At 44.3% G+C, this 20,361-nt stretch overlaps 2 protein-coding genes across 6 annotated transcripts in view; one reads left to right on the forward strand and one right to left on the reverse strand.

Moving 5' to 3' along the window:
• LOC110537420 (Na(+)/citrate cotransporter) overlaps window positions 1-13,709 on the reverse strand; it is a 32,703-nt gene extending 18,994 nt beyond the window's left edge. The window contains exons 1-7 of the mRNA XM_090192239.1: window positions 13,404-13,709; window positions 11,157-11,285; window positions 9,362-9,498; window positions 8,859-9,184; window positions 8,406-8,595; window positions 8,031-8,153; window positions 7,110-7,322 (exon numbers count right to left, since the gene is read on the reverse strand). Of these exons, the coding sequence (XP_090048365.1) occupies window positions 7,110-7,322; window positions 8,031-8,153; window positions 8,406-8,595; window positions 8,859-9,184; window positions 9,362-9,498; window positions 11,157-11,285; window positions 13,404-13,532 (1,247 nt within the window). The 5' untranslated portion in view covers window positions 13,533-13,709. The remainder of the gene's footprint in view (window positions 1-7,109; window positions 7,323-8,030; window positions 8,154-8,405; window positions 8,596-8,858; window positions 9,185-9,361; window positions 9,499-11,156; window positions 11,286-13,403) is intronic.
• A 1,721-nt stretch (window positions 13,710-15,430) lies between these two features.
• serpinf2 (serine (or cysteine) peptidase inhibitor, clade F, member 2) lies at window positions 15,431-20,200 on the forward strand. 5 transcript variants are annotated; one of them, XM_021622440.3, is made up of 8 exons: window positions 15,431-15,701; window positions 17,072-17,143; window positions 17,269-17,467; window positions 17,582-17,725; window positions 17,882-18,070; window positions 18,179-18,321; window positions 18,533-18,737; window positions 19,331-20,200. In XM_021622440.3, the coding sequence occupies exons 2-8, from the start codon at window positions 17,087-17,089 to the stop codon at window positions 19,705-19,707; spliced, it is 1,314 nt and encodes a 437-aa protein (XP_021478115.2). In that variant the 5' UTR covers window positions 15,431-15,701; window positions 17,072-17,086; the 3' UTR covers window positions 19,708-20,200.
• The last annotated feature ends 161 nt before the right edge of the window (window positions 20,201-20,361 follow it).

Raw genomic sequence — 20,361 nt, forward strand, 5'->3', positions numbered from 1 at the left:
ACAACAGACTGGGATAGGGAGATATTGAATTTGTCCATAAACACTCCAGCCAGCTGGTCTACGTATGCTCTGAGGGCGCGGCTAGGGATTCCGTCTGGGCCGGAAACCTTGCGAGGGTTAACACGCTTAAATGTTTTACTCACGTCGGCCACAGAGAAGGAGAGCCCACAATTCTTGGTAGTGGGCCACGTCGGTGGCACTGTGTTATCCTTAAAGTGGGCGAAGAAGGTGTTTATCTTGTCCAGAAGCAAGACGTTGGTGCCTGCCACATAGCTGGTTCTCCCTTTGTAGTCCATGATTATCTGTTGACCCGGCCACACACGTCTCGTGTATGAGCCATTGAATTGCAAGTCCACTTTGTCTCTATACTGATGTTTTGCCTGTTTGATTGCCTTACGGAGGAAATAACTACACTGTTTGTATTCTGCCATATTCCAAGTCACCTTGCCATGGCTAAATGTCATGGTTCGCGCTTTCAGTTTTGCACGAATGCTGCCACCTGTCCACGGTTTCTGGTTAGGCTAGGTTTTAATAGTCACAATGGGTACAACATCTCCTATACACTTCCTGATAAACTCAGTCACCATATCAGTGTTTTCGTCTATGTTGTTCCATGGAGGCTACCCAAAACATATCCCAGTCCGCGTGATCAAAACAATCTTGAAGCGTGGATGCCGATTGATCAGACCAGTATTGAATAGTCCTTAGCACGGGTACTTCCTGTTTGAGTTTCTGCCTATAGGAAGGGAGGAGCAAAATATAGTCGTGATCAGATTTGCCAAAGGGAGGATGGGGGAGGGCCTTGTAGGCATCCCGGAAGTTAGAGTAGCAGTGCCGAGTGTTTTAGCAGTTCGAGTACTACAGTCAATCTGTTGATAGAACTTCGGTAACTTTTTTTCTCAAATTTGCTTAGTTAAAATCCCCAGCTACAATAAATGCAGCCTCAGGATATGTGGTTTCCAGGTTTCACAAAGTCCAGTGTAGTTGCTTGAGGGCCGTCGTGGTATCGGCATGAGGAGGAATATACACGGCTGTGACTATAACCGAAGAGAATTCTCTTGGGAGGTAATACGGTCAGCATTTGATTGTATGGTATTATAGGTTGGGTGAACAAAACGACTTGAGTTCTTGTATGTTATCACAATCACACCATGAGTAGTTAATCATGAAACATACACCCCCATGCTTCTTCCCAGAGAGATATTTTCCTGTCTGCGTGATGAACTGAGAACCGAACTGGCTGAACGGACACAGTATATCCTGAGAGAACCATGTTTCCGTAAAACAGAGTATGTTACAATCCTTGATGTCTCTTTGGAAGGATATCCTTGCCCTGAGCTCATCAACTTTATTATCCAAAGACTGAACATCAGCGAGTAATATACTCGAAGCGGTGGGTGGAGTGCGCGCCTACTGAGTTGGACTAAAAGTCCACTCCGAGTACCTATTTTCCTTTGGCTGTGTTTTGGAACAGCCTCTGGAATCAGTTCAATTGCCCTGGGGAACAAAGAATCCGGTTCGGGAAAGTCGTGTCCCTGGTCCTAATGCTGGTAATGCTGGTGAGTTACCGTCGCTCTAATATCCAAAAGTTCTTCCCGGCAGTATGTAATAACACAAACATTTCCTGGGCTAATAATGAAATACTGCAAAGTTTCCTAAGAGCACGACAGCCCATCTGTCGACACCATTTCCCATATGTTAGCTTATTAGAAACTCAGCTCCGGGCCCTTCGATCTAAAGTGCCCAAATTCAGCATTTTGACATGTCCCTCCGTCAAACCTGTGTCACTTCTAGGAAGATTTTAACCCACTTAATCCCCAAATGTGTCCAAGTTTCACCATCATTGTAAAGCCCTAGATATTTTGTTTATTTGACAGTCATTTTTGAAGATCCTTATTTATTCTATGTGATTAGTGATTCATTTGCCCCTCATTTTGTCAACCATGTTACGTGAACTGAACTCTCGTTTTAATATGGTAAAAAACCATTTTAAAGAAACATTGAACATCTAATAGTCAAGTCATCAGTCAAAAGCAGGAAAGCTGGTTCTACTCTTTTTGGCAATTTTCTGGTGTTTTTTGGTGGAAAACTGAGTGGCTTGAGCATAACACATCAACCCTGTTACCCATAGATAGACAGGTACAAAAAATATCGATAAATGTGAAGCTTGTATTCAATTGCCACTCCCTGTTTGCACACAACAGCCCACTGGGCACAGACATCAATTCAATGTCTATTCCATGTTGGGTCAATGTAATTTAATTGAAATTATGTGGAAAGAACGTTGACTCAACCAGTGTGGGCCAAGTGGGAAGCTTTCATTCCCCCTGTAACAAGGGGATTTATGGCTGATTTAAGAAGAAATCATAAACCTTGTTATGGTCAACCTTTTTACTTTATTTGGCACTTAATAAGCACTTACTATATTAATTTACAAAAAAAATCCTCTTGAGATGGGAAAACTTGTGTTTGATGAAGTTGAACATGTGCTCTTTATGACAGAATGTTAAAATTAGGTGAAAAAAATTTGACCACGTTACACTTCTCAAAAGGCACCAAATTGGTAGAATGACCCAGCAATTGGTACAATGCAAATAGTCCGGGTAGCCATTTGATTACCTGTTCAGGAGTCTTATGGCTTGGGGGTAAAAACTGTTGAGAAGCCTTTTTGTCCTAGACTTGGCACGCCGGTACCGCTTGCCATGCGGTAGTAGAGAGAACAGTCTATGACTGGGGTGGCTGGGGTCTTTGACAATTTTTAGGGCCTTCCTCTGATACCGCCTGGTGTAGAGGTCCTGGATGGCAGGCAGCTTAGCCCCAGTGATGTACTGGGCCGTACACACTACCCTCTGTAGTGCCATGCGGTCGGAGGCCGAGCAATTGCTGTTCCAGGCAGTGATGCAACCAGTCAGGATGCTCTCGATGTTACAGCTGTAGAACCTTTTGAGGATCTCAGGACCCATGCCAAATCTTTTTAGTTTCCTGAGGGGGAATAGGCTTTGTCGTGCCCTCTTCATGACTGTCTTGGTGTGTTTGGATCATTCGAGGTTGTTGTAGATGTGGACACCAAGGAACTTGAAGCTCTCAACCTGCTCCACTACAGCCCGTCGATGAGAATGGGGGCGTACTCGGTCCTCCTTTTCCTGTAGTCCACAATCATCTCCTTAGTCTTGGTTACGTTGAGGGATAGGTTGTTATTCTGGCACCTCCCGGCCAGGTCTCTGACCACCTCCCTTTAGTCTCGTCGTTGTCGGTGATCAGGCCTACCACTGTTGTGTCATCTGCAAACTTAATGATGGTGTTGGAGTTGTGCCTGTCCATGCAGTTGTGGGTGAACAGGGAGTACAGGAGGGGACTGAGCACGCACCCCTGGGGGGCTCCAGTGTTGAGGATCAGCGTGGCAGATGTGTTGCTACCTAAACTCACCACCTGGGGGCGGCCAGTCAGGAAGTCCAGGATCCAGTTGCAGATGGAGGTGTTTAGTCCCAAGATCCTTAGCTTAGTGATGAGCTTTGAGGGTACTATGGTGTTGAACACTGAGCTGTAGTCAATTAATAGCATTCTCACATAAGTGTTCCTTTTGTCCAGGTGGGAAAGGGCAGTGTGGAGTGCAATAGAGATTGCGTCATCTGTGGATCTGTTTGGGCGGTATGCAAATTGGAGTGGGTCTAGGGTTTATCGGACAATTGTGTTGATGTGAGCCATTACCAGGGATTCAAGGCTGTAAGTTAATTTACAGTATGACTAATAGAAAACTCAGATCTTGGAACCAGTCCTATTGGTCTCCTATAGGATTTTAATAGGCACTTTTATAATCCCTAGGCTAGGTGACAAGTGGCTGTAATTCAAGTATCTGGGAGATCTAGGCTGATATAATTTTATTTTATAGGATCCTATAGGATTTCAGTATAAGAATCCAATAGAACAATCCTATCAGATTTTGGAACCAGTCCTATTGGACTCCTATAAGATTCTATTCTACAGGATAGGTTCCAGAATCTGATAAGATTTGCTGTTAGATTGTAATATGATTTTTTCTATTTGAATCCTATAGGATAGTTTGACTGCGGGGGTTAGACTGTGTAGGGTTAGGAGGCAGCAGGGGATTAGGGAAGGGGTATACAGGGATTGGGAGTTGGGGAGAGGTACAGCAGAGGAAGGCCGGGGAGAGGCCTTCCAATCCTTTTCTGAACACTAACTAATTATAACCCAATGACAATGTGATGAGGGACTTTACAATTGGCTCCAAACAGGACCTTAAATGTACAGTTGAAGTCGGAAGTTTACATACACTTAGGTTGGAGTCATTAAAACTCGTTTTTCAACCACTCCACAAATTTCTTGTTAACAAACTATAGTTTTGTCAAGTTGGTTAGAACATCTACTTTGTGCATAACACAAGTAATTTTTCCAACAATTGTTTACAGACAGATTATTTCACCTAAAATTCACTGTATCACAATTCCAGTGGGTCAGAAGTTTACATACACTAAGTTGACTGTACCTTTAAACAGCTTGGAAAATTCCAGAAAATGTTGTCATGGCTTTAAAAGCTTCGGGTAGGCTAATTGACATCATTTGAGTCAATTGGAGGTGTACCTGTGGATGCATTTCAAGGCCTACCTTCACACTCAGTGCCTCTTTGCTTGACATCATGGGAAAAGCCAAAGAAATCAGCCAAGACCTAACAAAAACAATTGTAGACCTCCAAATGTCTCGTTCATCCTTTGGAGCAATTTCCAAAAGCCTGAAGGTACCACATTCATCTATACAAACAATAGTACACAAGTATAAACACCATGGGATCACGCAGCCATCATACCGCTCAGGAAGGAGATGCGTTCTGTTTCCTAGAGATGAACGTACTTTGGTGCGAAAAGAGGCTGGAGGAAACAGGTACAACAGCATCTATATCCACAGTAAAACAAGTCCTATATCGACATAACCTGACAGGCCGCTCAGCAACGAAGAAGCCACTGCTCTTTAACCACCATAAAAAAAACAGACTACAGTTTACAACTGCACATGGGGACAAATATCGTACATTTTGGAGAAACGTCCTCTGGTCTGATGAAACAAAAACAGAACTGTTTGGCCATAATGACAATCATTGTTTGGAGGCCGAAGAACACCACCCCAACCGTGAAGCACGGGGGTAGCAGCATCATGTTGTGGGGGTGCATTGCTGCAGTAGGGACTGGTACACTTCACAAAATAGATGGCATCATGAGGATGGAAAATGATGTGGATATATCGAAGCAACATCTCAAGACTTCAGTCAGAAAGTTAAAGCTTGGTCGCAAATGGGACTTTCAAATGGACAATGACCCCAAGCATACTTCCAAAGTTGTGGCAAAATGGCTTAAGGACAACAAAGTCAAGGTATTGGAGTGGCCATCACAAAGCCCTGACCTCAATCCTATGGAAAAATTTGTGGGCAGAAGGGGTATACAGGGATTGGGATTGGCAGAACTGAAAAAGTGTTTGCGAGCAAGGAGGCCTACAAACCTGACTCAGTTACACCAGCTCTGTCAGTGGGAATGGGCCAAAATTCACCCAACTTATTGTGGGAAGCTTGTGGAAGGCTACCCGAAACGTTTGACTAAAGTTAAACAACTTAAAGGCAATGCTACCATTGTATGTAAACTTCTGACCCACTGGGTATGTGATGAAATAAATAAAAGCTGAAACACATCATTCTCTCCGCTATTATTTTGACATTTCACATTCTTAAAATGAAGTGGTGATCTTTACTGACCAAAGACAGGGAAATTTTACTAGAATTAGGAATTGTGAAAACTGAGTTTAAATGTATTTGGCTAAGGTGTATGTAAATGTACGACTTCAACTGTACACAGAAAGCTAACATTAATAATATGCATATCAATCTCTCATGGCTCAAAGTACAGGAGAGAATGAATTCATCACTATTTGTTTTTGTTAGAAGTATTGACATGATGAATGCACCGAGCTGTCTGTTTAAAGTACTAGCACAGCAGACATCCATCCATACCCCACAAGACATGCCATCAGAGGTCTCTTCACAATCCCCAGAACTGACTATGGGAGGCGCACAGTACGGCATAGAGACGTGGAGCTCTATTCCACATCAGGTAACTGATGCAAGCAGTACAATCAGATTTTTAAAAAGACACAAATACACCTTATGGAACAGCGGGGACTGTGAATAGACACACAGGCACAGACACACTCATATATATCCACATGTACATATCCACAACACGCACACTCTACACGAAAGGTGCACATGGATTTTGTATTGTAGATATGTGGTAGTAGAGTACAGTAGTGGCCTGAGGGCACACACGTAATGTGTTGTGAAAAGTGTTATGAAATGTAATTTCATGTCATATTTGTAATTGTATATAACTGCCTTAATGTTGCTGGTCCCCAGGAAGAGTAGCTGCTACCTTGACATCAGGTAATGGGGATCCTTAATAACTACAAATACAAATAAAGAGTGGATTGACGTAATGGACAGAGTATGTTTGATGACCTTAGCCCCAGTTTGATCCAGGATTCTGCTATAATCAACACCTGTTTCCATGGTGATGTGCCCATTCATAGATTGACAGACGTCACATATGCCCTCTGTGATAGGGTGGTCACATGACCAGATAAGAGAGACCGCAGTGTGTGCCTCTCCTGCCCATCGATCTGTTTGTCATAAAGAAGTGTGCTTACTCTCTCATTCACTCTAGTGAGATCATGTTTCCCAGACTCTGTGTGTGCATGTGCCTATGCAAGTCTTTGTGTGTGCCGGTCAGAGCGTGTGTACGTGCACAAGTTTGTGTTTCTGTGTGTCAAAGTTCAGAACATGTTTATTGATGCAACACAGACGGTTTACTCTGTGAACGACACGTTTTGTACATTTGTGTTTGTTTTCTCCTGTTCCCCGTGTCCTGACACTTGTTCTAACAGAAGGTTCTGGGGCTAAAGACAACTCAGGTAATCTATCCTTCAGATCAAGCTTGTGTTACTGTGCATGTGTCTGTATATTTCCACCTGCTAGTGTTTTGTGTGTGAGTCTGTGTGGTTGAGTATATATGGTGTGTAAAGTATTTCACTGTGTGGTGTGTGTTACATACTCTGCCTTTGTGTTGAAGATGTGGGTTGCCCATCCGTTGATGAAGCCTGGGCTTCGTGTGAACCACAACACCACCAGCAGAATGAAGAGCCCCAGGACACTCAACTCTCCATAGGACACTGGCCCCAGACGACGATGCTCCTCACGGATCAAATCATACGCTGCATGTTCTTTCTCTGACTGCACAGCACCACAGCCCCACGTACGCTTCAGACTAGAGAGGAAGAGGGGGAGAAAGGGACAAGAGAAATGAGTGGGGGAGCAAAAGAGAAGGGGGTGAGAGAAAGACAGAGTGAGTGAGAGAGAGAGATTATTTAAGCGAATAGGTCAGATAAGAAGCAGAGTGAGTGAGAGAGATAAATTATTTAAACTAATAGGTCAGATAAGAAGCAGAGTGAGTGAGAGAGATAAATTATTTAAACTAATAGGTCAGATAAGAAGCAGAGTGAGTGAGAGATTATTTAAACTAATAGGTCAGATAAGAAGCAGAGTGAGTGAGAGAGAGAGATTATTTAAACTAATAGGTCAGATAAGAAGCAGAGTGAGTGAGAGAGAGAGATTATTTAAACTAATAGGTCAGATAAGAAGCAGAGTGAGTGAGAGAGAGAGATTATTTAAACTAATAGGTCAGATATGAAGCAGAGTGAGTGAGAGAGAGAGATTATTTAAACTAATAGGTCAGATAAGAAGCAGAGTGAGTGAGAGAGATAGATTATTTAAACTAATAGGTCAGATAAGAAGCAGAGTGAGTGAGAGAGATAGATTATTTAAACTAATAGGTCAGATAAGAAGCAGAGTGAGTGAGAGAGACATTGCCCTATTTGGCCTGTGCAAACCTTTACAAATATCATGTCGTGGTTGAACTGAGAGGAGAGAGTAGAGTTAAAATAATGCACTGTGATGCTCTGGCCAGGTCACTCACTCGAAGCCGATGAAGACGAGCTGGAGCCAGAGCCAGGCCAGCATCAGCATTAGCAGCATTGTGGGGAAGGCAAAGGCGAACCACGAGGCAAAGTTAACCACGTCACCGTTCTGAGGGAAGAGTCTGACAGTGGGTTTCTGTTAAGAACTTCACTTCTCAAAAATGTTAAATGCCAGTTGATCAACACGATATGTTCGGATACCCATATCTATATTCATATATGGGATATGCACTAACATTTGTGAGGTGTATGTCTGTGAGAGGTACATATGCTATGTGTGTGTGTGTGTGTGCGTGCGTGCGTGCGTGCGTGCGTGCGTGCGTGCGTGCGTGCGTGCGTGCGTGCGTGCGTGCGTGCGTGCGTGTGTTACATACTGGCTCATCTGCCCTGTGAGGACGAGGTTGGGTCCGGTACCAGTGAGAGTGGCAGTGCCTCCGATGCTGGCAGCGTAACACACACACAACGTCAAGCCTTTACACATTTTTGTCCTCTCCTTCTCCTCCTCTTCCTCCCCAACCTGCTCCTCTGCTTCAGTCCCCTCCTTCAAGACCATGGACACTACCACTTTATACAGAGAGGAAGGGGGAGACAATACCACTATATATTAGAGAGGTTTGGGAATCAGGACTACCAAGAGGTCCTAGCCAAAGTTGTTAGTTAGGCAGGCTATAGTGTGCCTGTTGCCTGTAGACATACAACCTACGTCTATATTTGTCTGAAATCGCCATGTACATGTAACTGTATTATGGTGTGTTGGTGAGAAGGCAGTTCTCCAGTCTCACCTAGCCCCCTACTCTGACCTCTGCCCCCAGCCCAGTGCCCCTCACCTGGCTTCCCATCAGTCAGAGAGTTGTCCTGGTGAACTGGTTTGTCTGGGGAGTCCAGTTTATCCTCTGTGGCTGGTTTCTCCAGTGGAATGTGATTGTCCTGGATGATAAGTTTGTCCTGTGGGTTTGAACTGTTCTCCAGTCTTTCCTCAGGAATCATAACATTCTCCTGGCTCTGGGGGATGGGCAAGGGCTTCTCCCCATTCTGTGGGCTGTTGAGCTGCTCCAGGACAGCCTGGACAATGGGGACCATCATAGCTGTGGTGGCTGTGTTACTGATCCACATGGACAGGAACGCTGTCACACCCATGAACCCTAGCATCAGACTGGCGTGGACAGCAAAAGGGGGCCAGTGTATCAGAAAGAGAAAAGAGGAAGTGGAGAAGGAGGAAATAATGCTAGGCTTTAGCTCAGTGGGTTTACATGGTCTTGAATTTTGCAGACAATCCTGATTTGATACCTGAAAAACTGATAAAGATAGACACCTGTGATTAGCTACTCACAGGGCAGGCCGCACCCCCACAACAAGTAGAACCCTGAGGGCGATGCGCTTGTGAAGGTTCCATGTCTCCACGGCAACAGCCACCATCAGACCGCCTACAAACAGCATGTTGGTGTCCTTCAGGTACTGCATACACACCTGATACACATGTAGGATCTTACTTTGATCCAGTTTGCTACAGCAGGAAAATAATCTCTCAACAGGAAATGTCTATTATTATGTGGATTATAATTAATGGACATTTTTGTAGGGGTTGATACAATATATACACAAGTATGTGGACAACCCTTCATATGAGTGGATTTGGCTATTTCAGCCACACCCTTTGCTGATAGGTGTATAAAATCGAGCACACAGCCATGCAATCTCCATAGACAAATGTTGGCAGTAGAATGGATTTACGGCAGAGCTCAGTGACTTTCAACGTGGTGCCGTCATAGGATAACATTTTTCAAACAAGTCAGTTCGTCACATTTCTGCCCTGCAAGAGCTGCGCTGGTCAACTGTAAGTGCTGTTATTGTGAAGTGGAAATGTCTAGGAGCAACAACGGTTCAGCTGGGACCGCCGAGTGCTGAAGCGTGTAAAAATTGTCTCTCCTCAGTTGCAACACTCACTACTGAGTTCCAAACTGCCCCTGGAAGCAACATCAGCACGAGAACTGTTCGTTGGGAGCTTCATGAAATGGGTTTCCATGGCCAAGCAGCCGCATAGAAGCCTAAGATCACCATGCGCAATGCCAAGCGTCGGCTGGAGTGGTGTAAAGTTTGCCGCCATTGGACACTGGAGCAGTGGACACGCGTTCTCTGGAGTGATGAATCACGCCTCACCATCTGGCAGTTCGACGGACAAATCTGAGTTTGGCGGATGCCAGTAAAACGCTACCTGCCCCAGTGCATAGTACCAACTATAACATTAGGTGGACGAGGAATAATAATCTGGGGCTGTTTTTCATGGTTCGGGCCCCTTTGTTCCAGTGAAGAGAAGTCTTAATGCTACAGCATACATTGACATTCTAGACGATACTGTGCTTCCAACTTTGTGGCAACAGTTTGGGGAAGGCCCTTTCCTGTTTCCACATGACAATGTGGAAATAATTTATAAATAATTTATAATTAAGCAATTTTTTATATAACTAGGCAAGTCAGTTAAGAACAAATTCTTATTTACAATGACGGCCTATCCCGGCCAAACCCTAACCCGGACAACGCTGGGCAAATTGTGCACCGCCCTATGGGACTCCCAATCACAGCCGGTTGTGATACAGCCTTGAATCAAACCAGGGTCTGTAGTGATGCCTCTAGCACTGAGATGCAGTGCCTTAGACCGCTGAGTCACTCGGCGAGATCGGTGTGGAAGAACTTGACTGGCCTGCACAGAGCCCTGACTTCAACCCCATCGAACACCTTTGGGATGGATTGCCGACTGCGAGCCAGGCAAAAATCGCTCAACCTTACTAATGCTCGTGGCTGAATGGAAGTAAGTCCCCACAGTAATGTTTCAACATCTAGTGGAAAGCCTTCCCAAAAGAGTGGAGGCTGTTATAGCAGCAAAGCTGGGACCAACTCCATATTAATGCCCATGATTTTGGAATGAGATGTTCGACGGGCAGTTGTCCACATACTTTTGATCATGTAGTGTACATTTTCGGTAAGGAAGAATCAAGTCAAAGTGGAAATTACAAACTTCAAAAGCCTTTAACCTCAAATACTCTACATGTTTTACATTTCCTGCATTGCAGTAAAGATCTCCAGCAGCAGGGTGCTCAAATGAAGATCCTACATCTTTACGCACGTACCTGCTTGGACTCCATGATGCCAAACAGAGGGAAAAGGACAGCGGGCAGGAGAGCAGTCACCGCTAGTGGCAATACCTCAGTACACCAGTACACTGCCATCAGAGCTATCACATAGGCACATCTTGCCTCCTGCAAACACACACAGTTACAATACTCTATTTAGAGCCATACAGAAGTACAGAGAACCCAAATATTATTGAGTTCAAAAGGACACAAACACACACAAAATAACTGAAGCACATGAACACAATGTTCTGTGTCTGGTGGTGCCATTGTATAAACATTGATCTGCGATGTGAATTCGTCGAGGTCAAGTAATGTAAACTTGAACTTCAACACCCTATGGTGTGACGAGGAAATGTTTCCTCCCTCTTCTACGCCAGGAGTGGGCGGCCCCGGTGCACAACTGAGCAAGAGGACAAGTACATTAGAGTGTCTAGTTTGAGAAACAGACGCCTCACAAGTCCTCAACTAGCAGCTTCATTAAATAGTACCCGCAAAACGCCAGTCTCAAAGTCAACAGTGAAGAGGTCGACTCAGGGATGCTGGCCTTCTAGGCAGAGTTGCAAAGACAAAGCCATATCTCAGACTGGCCAATATAAAGAAAAGATTAAGAAGGGAAAACGAACAGACACTGGACAGAGGAACTCTGACTAGAAGGTCAACATCCTGGAGTCGCCTCTTCACTGTTGATGTTGAGACTGGTGTTTTGTGGGTACTATTTAATGAAGCTGCCAGTTGAGGACTTGTGAGGCATCTGTTTCTCAAACTAGACACTCTAATGTACTTGTCCTCTTGCTCAGATGTGCACCAGGGCCTCCCACTCCTCTTTCAGTTTGCGCTGTTCTGTGAAGGGAGTGGTACACAGCATTGTATGAGATCTTTAGTTTCCTGGTAATTTCTCGCATGGAATAGCCTTAATTTCTCAGAATAAGAATAGACTGACGAGTTTCAGAAGAAAGGTCTTTGTTCTTGGCCATTTTCAGCCTGTAATCAAACCCACAAATGCTGAAGCTCCAGATCCTCAACTTGTCTAAAGAAGGCCCATTTTATTGCTTCTTTAATGAGCACAACAGTTTTCAGCTGTGCTAACATCATCGCAAAATGGTTTTCAAATGATCAATTAGCCTTTTAAAATGATCAACTTGGATTAGCTAACACAACGTGCCATTGGAACACAGGAGTGATGGTTGCTGATAATGGGCCTCTGCACGCCTATGTAGATATTCCATAAAAAATCTGCCGTTTCCAGCTACAATAGTCATTTACAACATTAACAATGTCTACACTGTATTTCTGATCAATTTGATGTTATTTTAATGGACAAAAAAAATGCTTTTCTTTCAAAAACAAGGAAATATTTAAATGACCCCAAACTTTTTAACGGTAGCGTATGTGCTGCGCAAATTCAATCAGTGTTCAGACATGAGTAATTATACAGTTTTGGAATCCTTATTACTTCAGCTCCCCTACTTCCCATGGCTATAACCTTCTGTCTTATGTAACCATACCAAATGTAACATATCATACTAATTTGAGTTGTCACGGTTTTCCGTTTACTATGTTACTTGTAGTCTTTGAGACCAGGCTGCTTAGCGGGGCAGTTCTATCTTAAGAGGACAAGAAAGGGTTAAAGACAACACCAGAGTTCTGCGCTAAGTTCACCCCTGGCGCAAGCTGAAAGAATGTGTCACCCCCTTGTCACACCAGGTCCTGACCCTGTTACCCTCTGTACATATGTAGGAATTTCCATTTTCTGAATTGGCAGAAAAAGTGCGCTCTTCTGAAAAAGAAATCAACATAATACATCTGTGTGTCTGTGCATGCGTGTGTGTTTGTGTGTCTGTGCATGCGTGCGTGTTTGTGTGTCTGTGCATGCGTGTGTGTTTGTGTGTCTGTGCATGCGTGTGTGTTTGTGTGTCTGTGCATGCGTGTGTGTTTGTGTGTCTGTGCATGCGTGTGTGTTTGTGTGTCTGTGCATGCGTGCGTGTTTGTGTGTCTGTGCATGCGTGTGTGGCGGAGGTCTAAAGGAATAAATGTTAAAGTCAAAATCAGCATGTGTCAGGTGTACAAATGAATAATTCATGAAATATCTAACAAGACGATAGAATACTAGTAGGCTCTTACTAAAATATTTTAAATCATTATACAGATAGCGTACTCTTGGTGCAGAAATCAGAAAGACTAGGCCTAGATGGGGTCAAGAGGACCCCTGGAATATGTCTGTTCCAGAAATTTGGTGCATACCGTGGTTCCGATCAGTAGAGGCAGCGGGAGGAGCAGGAACGGTGTACAGAACAGAATCACCCCATCCTTGAACATCCACATAATCTGGAGCGAAGACACCATCTTCGCTCGATCAGAGAATACTGACATAAATTAGAGTTGCAGGGAAGAAAGCAACAATTATGAGGGAGAGCTCAGATACCTCCAGATACCTCCGGCTTTACAGTTGGGACACAACTGCACATGACATCTCTCTGTCTCTCTCTCTACTCTCTCTCTCTCTCTGTTTTTTTACTCTCTCTCTCTGTGTGCATAATGTGTGTGTGTTCAAAGGGGTGGCAACACTTTTGAGTGGCATTCTTGTGCGTGTGTGAGTGAGTGTGTGTGCGAGCTAGAGAGAGAAAAAATGTTGAGTAGCATTTATACTTAAACATTAACTTAGAAAAAATAGGAAAATAAACACGGCTCTCTGAAACTAGAATGTACTGTATTCTGAGAGAGACATAAGGGGGAGGAGAGAGATAGATAGATAGATAGATAGGGTTTCCTTGGAACAGCAGTATACACACACAGACACACACACACACACACAGACACACACACACACACACACACACACACACACACACACACACACACATTATTTGACTTCAGATCCTACACTGCCACCCTATGGCCATTTTTGTACATACACTCAGTCCTTAACATGATATGTCACTTGAAACGGCCAACATGGTCTGAGAAATTAGAGTTGAAACAGAGATAATTTTCTTCAATTTTATTTGAACATGGAAAACCCCTTGCAGATGATCCTTCATACAATATGGCCAATCATCTTCTTCATTGTCAGTGTAATCCAATCAGTGAAAACCTCCTTTCCCGCATTTCAGGGCCAGGATTTCAATGAGCAGAAGGCTACTTGTTCTCTGCAGTCAGCTATTTGTAGCAGGTAAAGGTCTAAATCAGTTATGCTGACAGATTCCTGCCTGTATACATAACATAATCAATTGGCTTGTGAGTTAACATGTGGGGGCTGTGAGGTGGTGTCCTTTATACTACCCTAATGGAAGGCAGTAAACAGACAGTCACCCCAAACCACCCCAAGGGGGCTGAGCAGGTGATGGCCTGATTCACAGGTGCATTGTGGGGTGGCAACGGCTGTGCCAAGGTCTTGTGTGGGCATAGGGCTGGAATGGGGCGGCCTGTACAAGAAAAACAATATCCCCCACCCCCTCCCCAAACGACACCCTCTGTGTTTACTCTATTTTACCTAAAGGGCTCGCTAGAGACAGAGGATAAGGATTAGGCCCAAAATGGTGTAATAGCAACTCTGATTCATATAAAAACAATCTACAGTGCTTATGTTGGGTTTCCTCCATTAGGGCTGATAGAGGGAGACACAGTGTTGTAAATAAAGTCCATGCATGTATTAATAAAATTGGAACATATCAACTCTCATGGTCACAGACACTTCAGTAGGCGGACATTTGACATTTGCCACTGTCGTAGAGCTATCTGTGAGGGTTTCCAAACTCTTTCTAGGAAAATGTGTTTGTAGGTCAGAGAGAGTAATATCGCAATCCAAACTACACCCCGCCTCTTTCTCTGAGATAAATAGAGACATTTAGGCTGTGTTTACACAGGCAGCCCAATTCTGGTATTTCCCCCACTAATTGGTCTTTTGACATCAGATCTTTGGACATTTGATCTTATTTGGAGCTGATATGATTGGTCAAAAAAACTATTACTGACAATAATGTCAGCATTGTGCTGCCTGTGTAAAAGCTGCCATAGACGTCCTTACTAGTCTGGTAGATATTAAGATTCTCATTGTAAGGGTCCCCCTTATTTGGACATTTCAAAATGCATCTGTCCTCCTCCCTCAGGGATACCACTGATCTGATGAGAGCAGAAAGGTGAAAATATTGTGCTACTGGGAACTTTTACATGAATTGCACCTGCTAAATGTTTCAGATCAGTGATATGTCTGTGAAATGAGGGAAGGAAGGAAAGAGAGAAGGAATGAGAGAGGGAAGGAATGATGCTGCTCAGTGCTCTCTGTCCGGGTTGCAGAGCCAAAGCTCTTATAAAGACAGATTGGACCTGTGGGTCACATTTTCTGGTAGAGTAGTCGCTCTGCTGAATCAATGCAGGGTTGAACATTAACTGGCCAATGAGGGGGCTGACAATGTAGAATACTGTGCACTACAGGATCCAGCTAAGGGAACACTCACCGTGCCTGTCTGTCTGTCTCTCTGTCTGTCTATATCCTAATCCTTTTTGCCTATATTACCTATCCCCTGACCAAACATCGGCTGGGTAAGTTTTTACCATCTCGATTTTCTCTTTGATAGAGGCTTGGAAGGGATTGTGGCGTTAGGGAGTCGGTAGGTTTATTGGCACAGTGCATGAAACCATATACTTCTACTGTAGTAAGTGCTTTTTATTTAAAGCTATTTGGACCATGTATGGCTGTAGCTATTTGTTTACTAGTGATATAATAATAGCACAAACTGTTGTTTGTAAATAAGACTACAGAGCCAGTTGTAAATGTAAATGTACACTAAAATCACCAATCAATAAATATCCCCACTACCACTATTTCTACTACGTCTATGAACGCTAATGATTCTATGCAGAGTCATATATTTATCTATATATATATAGATATATATAGATATATATATATATATATAGAGATATATAGATATATAGATATAGATATAGATAAAAATGGTATATATATATATATATATATATATATATATATATATATGATACAGGTTGCAGTAGTGAGGCCAGTGTTTGCTGTTTGTGGACTTTAGAAGTAAAACAGAAACCTTTGGCCCTCTGACAAACACTTGTGGTCCCAGAGCAAAACACCACTCATCTCTGCACTGTAGAACCAGGCTTATGCTGCGCCACACTGACCACTAGCCAAGAAATCCTGCTTTTGATTGGCTCTCTTTTCCTCTCAGCCAATCAGTGGTCCCATGTCCAGCAGCAATAGGTAATGTGTTATTGCTCTGTAAAAGTGAGTGGTTCAATAATTGCTATGCATTGATAATCACTGTTATTGAATCTTAAATATCAAAGTTACTGTGACAGGGTAGGAACCATCGTTTCGGTCCATGTTTCCCAGGGGACTATAATTGGTGTTGAACATGTAAATGTATAAAAGCACCGTAGAGTCCTTTTCATGTTAGAGCTTGGTACTGGAACAGTCATTGTTTGGAAAGGTGGTGTGATGTCAAGTGTTAATTCTGTGAGCAACCATTTTTGTGCACATGTTCATGCTGTCTGGGAAGAAGTGTTTGGCGTGTGGCCATTGTTCTGGAAAGTTGTTTCCAGTTGATTTGTGTTGGGAGAGGCTTTGTTAGTTTTGGATCTAAGCAGTGTCCTCCCTTATTAAGGGAAGTATTGGTTGTCACTGTTTTTTGGTCACTGTGTAACTTAATTTGGTCAATCTAGTCATGTGAAGGCACTGTTGCACTTTAGAAAGGAACTGAGACCCAAGAACCTTTGGGCATCCATGCTGTGTTTTTTTATGCGTACTTATCTATTTCTATACAAGCAAACCTAACTTAAAAAAAATTTTTTTTTAAAGTTATATCTGCCCCAGCCTTTCCTCTAAATGGGCCTTGTACCTGTAACCTTACATTATTGTACAGGTTTGTTCTGTTTTGCAGGCTATCTGTTGGGATATGGTGCTGTATCTGGCTGTGCTCTTGCTGCTCTGCCTCTGTCGGCAGGGACTAACTGTAAGAGGGCCAACTGTAACCCTACCCTGAAACACATCAACCTTTCTTAAATATCTAACCTTTTTAGCACCCTAGCCCTACTCTGGTCTTTAGTCCAACCCCTAGACTGTCTCTCGCTCTTTCAGGATGAAACTGGTATGGTAGCTCCTGAGGACCACTCCTGTGGAGAGCAGGTGTTCAGACAGGAGGCCTGGCGGTCAGTAGGAGGTGCTATTGAGAGACTGGGCCGGCAACTACTGGACAGCCTGCAGGCAGGGCCGGAGCAGCCCAATGTCATCATATCACCCTTAAGTGTGGCCCTCGCACTAGCACAGCTATCACTGGGTGAGGCGTGTGAGAGCTCATGTATAATGTTAAGAGTGTATAGCTGAGATTGTATGTGCGTGTTAACTTTGATCTCCAAGACTTAATGTGCTCAACATGGTCGTTGCCCCTCAGGAGCTCACAACGAGACCCAGAAGTTGCTGCTCAGTTCTCTACATGCCCACACTGTACCCTGCTACCATCACACCCTGGGCAGCCTGCTCCAACACCTCACCAACACTTCCCTACAGGTGGCCACACGCATGTACCTGCGCCCAGGTGTGTGTGCTTCCAGGATGAGTAGATGTCAGCGCTGCAGCTCTGTACCAGAAAATGGCAATCTACTAACATAATTATAAAGCACATCCATTGTAACTGCTGTAAAGGTCTTACCACTTTGACACTTGGTATATGTTGTGTTCACCTCTCTCTCAGAGTTTGAGGTGTACCAGTCCTTTATTGCAGAATCCCTGCGTAGGTACAGATCAGAGCCTGCCCCCCTGATCTCAGTGGAGGAGGTCAACCGATGGGTGGAGGAGGCCACCAAAGGTCACATGACCAATTTCCTGCCCAGTATTCCGCACGACATGGTGCTAATGCTTATCAATGCTGTGCATTTCAAAGGTATGACTTTTAACTCCCTGTCTTTAAAATAAAGGTTTGGAAACTGTACACCATACAGCAGTGTCTACCCTTTACAACTGTGGCTTGTTCTCCTGTTGTCTCTGGTAGGTGAGTGGGAGGCTCGCTTTGACCCTCAGCTAACACAGAAAGGGGAATTCTACCTGGACAACAAAAACTTTGTCCATGTGGACATGATGCGCTCAGCCAAGTACCCACTGAGCCTGTTAGAAGATGGGGAGCTTGGAGCTCAGGTGAGCTGGGCTGGCTGTTCTGCACTGTTGCTGTTCTGCACTGTTGTCTTAAATTTCTATATTTTTGACATCCTCCTACTGGAGATTTGTTTTGCTCCTGAAACATTGATAATAAATACTGTCCTTGTCCACCTTTTCTTTTAATATTTACAGTGCAGTTTGTGCATTATCCCATTCTAAAATATATCTCCCACCCCCCTTCTGTTTGCAGGTTGCACGTTTTCCGTTTAAGGGAAACACCAGCTTCCTAGTAGTGATGCCGTTGCCAGGAAGAGGAAATGTGTCATCGCTGGTGGCCAAGCTAAACATCTCGGACCTGTACAGGCGTCTACCTCAGGAGAGCACCATGCAGGTCCAACTGCCAAAGTTCACCCTGCAGTACCGTCAAGAGCTACAGGAGGCGCTGTCCAGCATGGGTGAGCACAGAAGTGGTCTAGGAAATTCCAGACCTAGGACCATTGCACTAGGTCTGGGAGTCATGTTGGATTTTCTTGGCCAATTCGGCGTGGGTGCTATTCAGACAGACGACACTCCAAACAAATCACAAGTTTGGGTAGGCGGTGCAAAAACTAAATGAATAATCCCCTCAAACATGAGGTGTACACACAATGCGGTCATTTTTGCCACAGCCGGTCAGTGGTTGTAAGCTTGTAACGCTAATGTCATGGCGCATGCAAACTACTCAGCTAGGAACTTGCGGAGAATCAACTAACTGCCGGAGATGTTTGCGGCAGGGCTCTGGATGGATTTTCCGGCAGCCAACTCCGCTCTTTCCTGTCTGCCAAACTGACATTTGTCTTAGTACTGATGTGAAATCTGGAACATTGGTAATTTGTGGGAAGCATCCAGTCTGTCTAGAGACTAGCAGAGAAAGGTCAATAGTTTTGGCTGCAAGTTTTTCCCCTCAGGTCTGAAACTATTCCATGAGTCAGGTGAGCTAGAAACAGGTGTTTTACATCAGTCAACAGTGTAGGATGGATGAATGCTCAATCAATCTCTTCTCTCTCAGGTTTGGGATCTCTGTTCTCTGGTCCTGATCTGTCCGGTATATCGGCGGTTCCTCTGCAGGTGTCCAGTGTGCGTCACGCTTGCGGGGTGGAGCTCAGTGAGGAAGGGGCCGACGCATCTGCAGCCACCTCTGTTACCATAATGCGCTCCGTTCCCATCTTCTTTGTAAACTCCCCCTTTCTGTTTGCCCTGGTAGACCACACCTCCCTTGCTCCCCTCTTCCTGGGCACTGTCACTAACCCTGCCCCTGACACCAGCCCGATGCACATTGACAGTCAACTCGGTGATGATCCCCATGGCAACAATACCCAAAGTGACAGCACTAATAGTAACAATGTACAGAGTGACGGTCCCCATAGCAGCAACAATGTACTTTGACCAGCCATAGTGAGAGTGCAGTGTGGCGCCTCGGCACCCCCTGAATGAAGTGGAGGGGGAACTCCAACAACCAAGTGGCAGGGCAAAGATCCTGTGCCAACCCCTCTCATACAGTTCCTTCCTAAACCAACTTTGGTTGGGGCAGGCTGGGCATCAGGCTGGGCATCAATCTCTCACTTTTCTGCCCTGAACAATACAGCCCAACCAGCCGGTCACATATGGATCTTAGCCCTCATATAGCAAATCCATTGACACAGTTCCCAGACCAACATCAACCCCAGCCCCTATGCCTAGACACCTGACTTCTCAGTCCCTCCCCACTGTATGCCCCTGGATTTAGGAGAGACCATGGACCTGTCCCATACTACTGTGTGGATGAATACTCAAATTTGTTGCCATTTTCACACTTGGTTGTGCACTGTCTTACACTATTTGTGCTTTGATCTGATTATTCCCACCTCTGGTATTGATTAAAGAAAAGGGATGAAGTCAATGTCTTAGTAGTGGATGTGATCATGTTACTGGAGTTTTGGTATAAGAACTGATTATTTTATTTTAAATGGGCTTATGCTAGGCCTTATACCCCAACTTATTTAAATAATCAGGAATCGCTATTTCCTGGTTGCTAAAATTCTAGTAGTTTGCTTAATTTCA

Source organism: Oncorhynchus mykiss, chromosome 12, assembly GCF_057628025.1.
Source record: "Oncorhynchus mykiss isolate SJ-2025 chromosome 12, ASM5762802v1, whole genome shotgun sequence".
Lineage (NCBI taxonomy): Eukaryota > Metazoa > Chordata > Actinopteri > Salmoniformes > Salmonidae > Oncorhynchus > Oncorhynchus mykiss.

Excerpts from the sequence above, each read along its gene's own strand:
- serpinf2 (XM_036936701.2), top strand. The coding sequence starts at position 16,582 with ATGTTAGAGCTTGGTACTGGAACAGTCATTGTTTGGAAAGGTGGTGTG. Across the intron at positions 17,726-17,881 it reads ACGCATGTACCTGCGCCCAG|AGTTTGAGGTGTACCAGTCC; the intron begins GTGTGTGTGCTT and ends CCTCTCTCTCAG. Across the intron at positions 18,738-19,330 it reads GGAGGCGCTGTCCAGCATGG|GTTTGGGATCTCTGTTCTCT; the intron begins GTGAGCACAGAA and ends CTTCTCTCTCAG.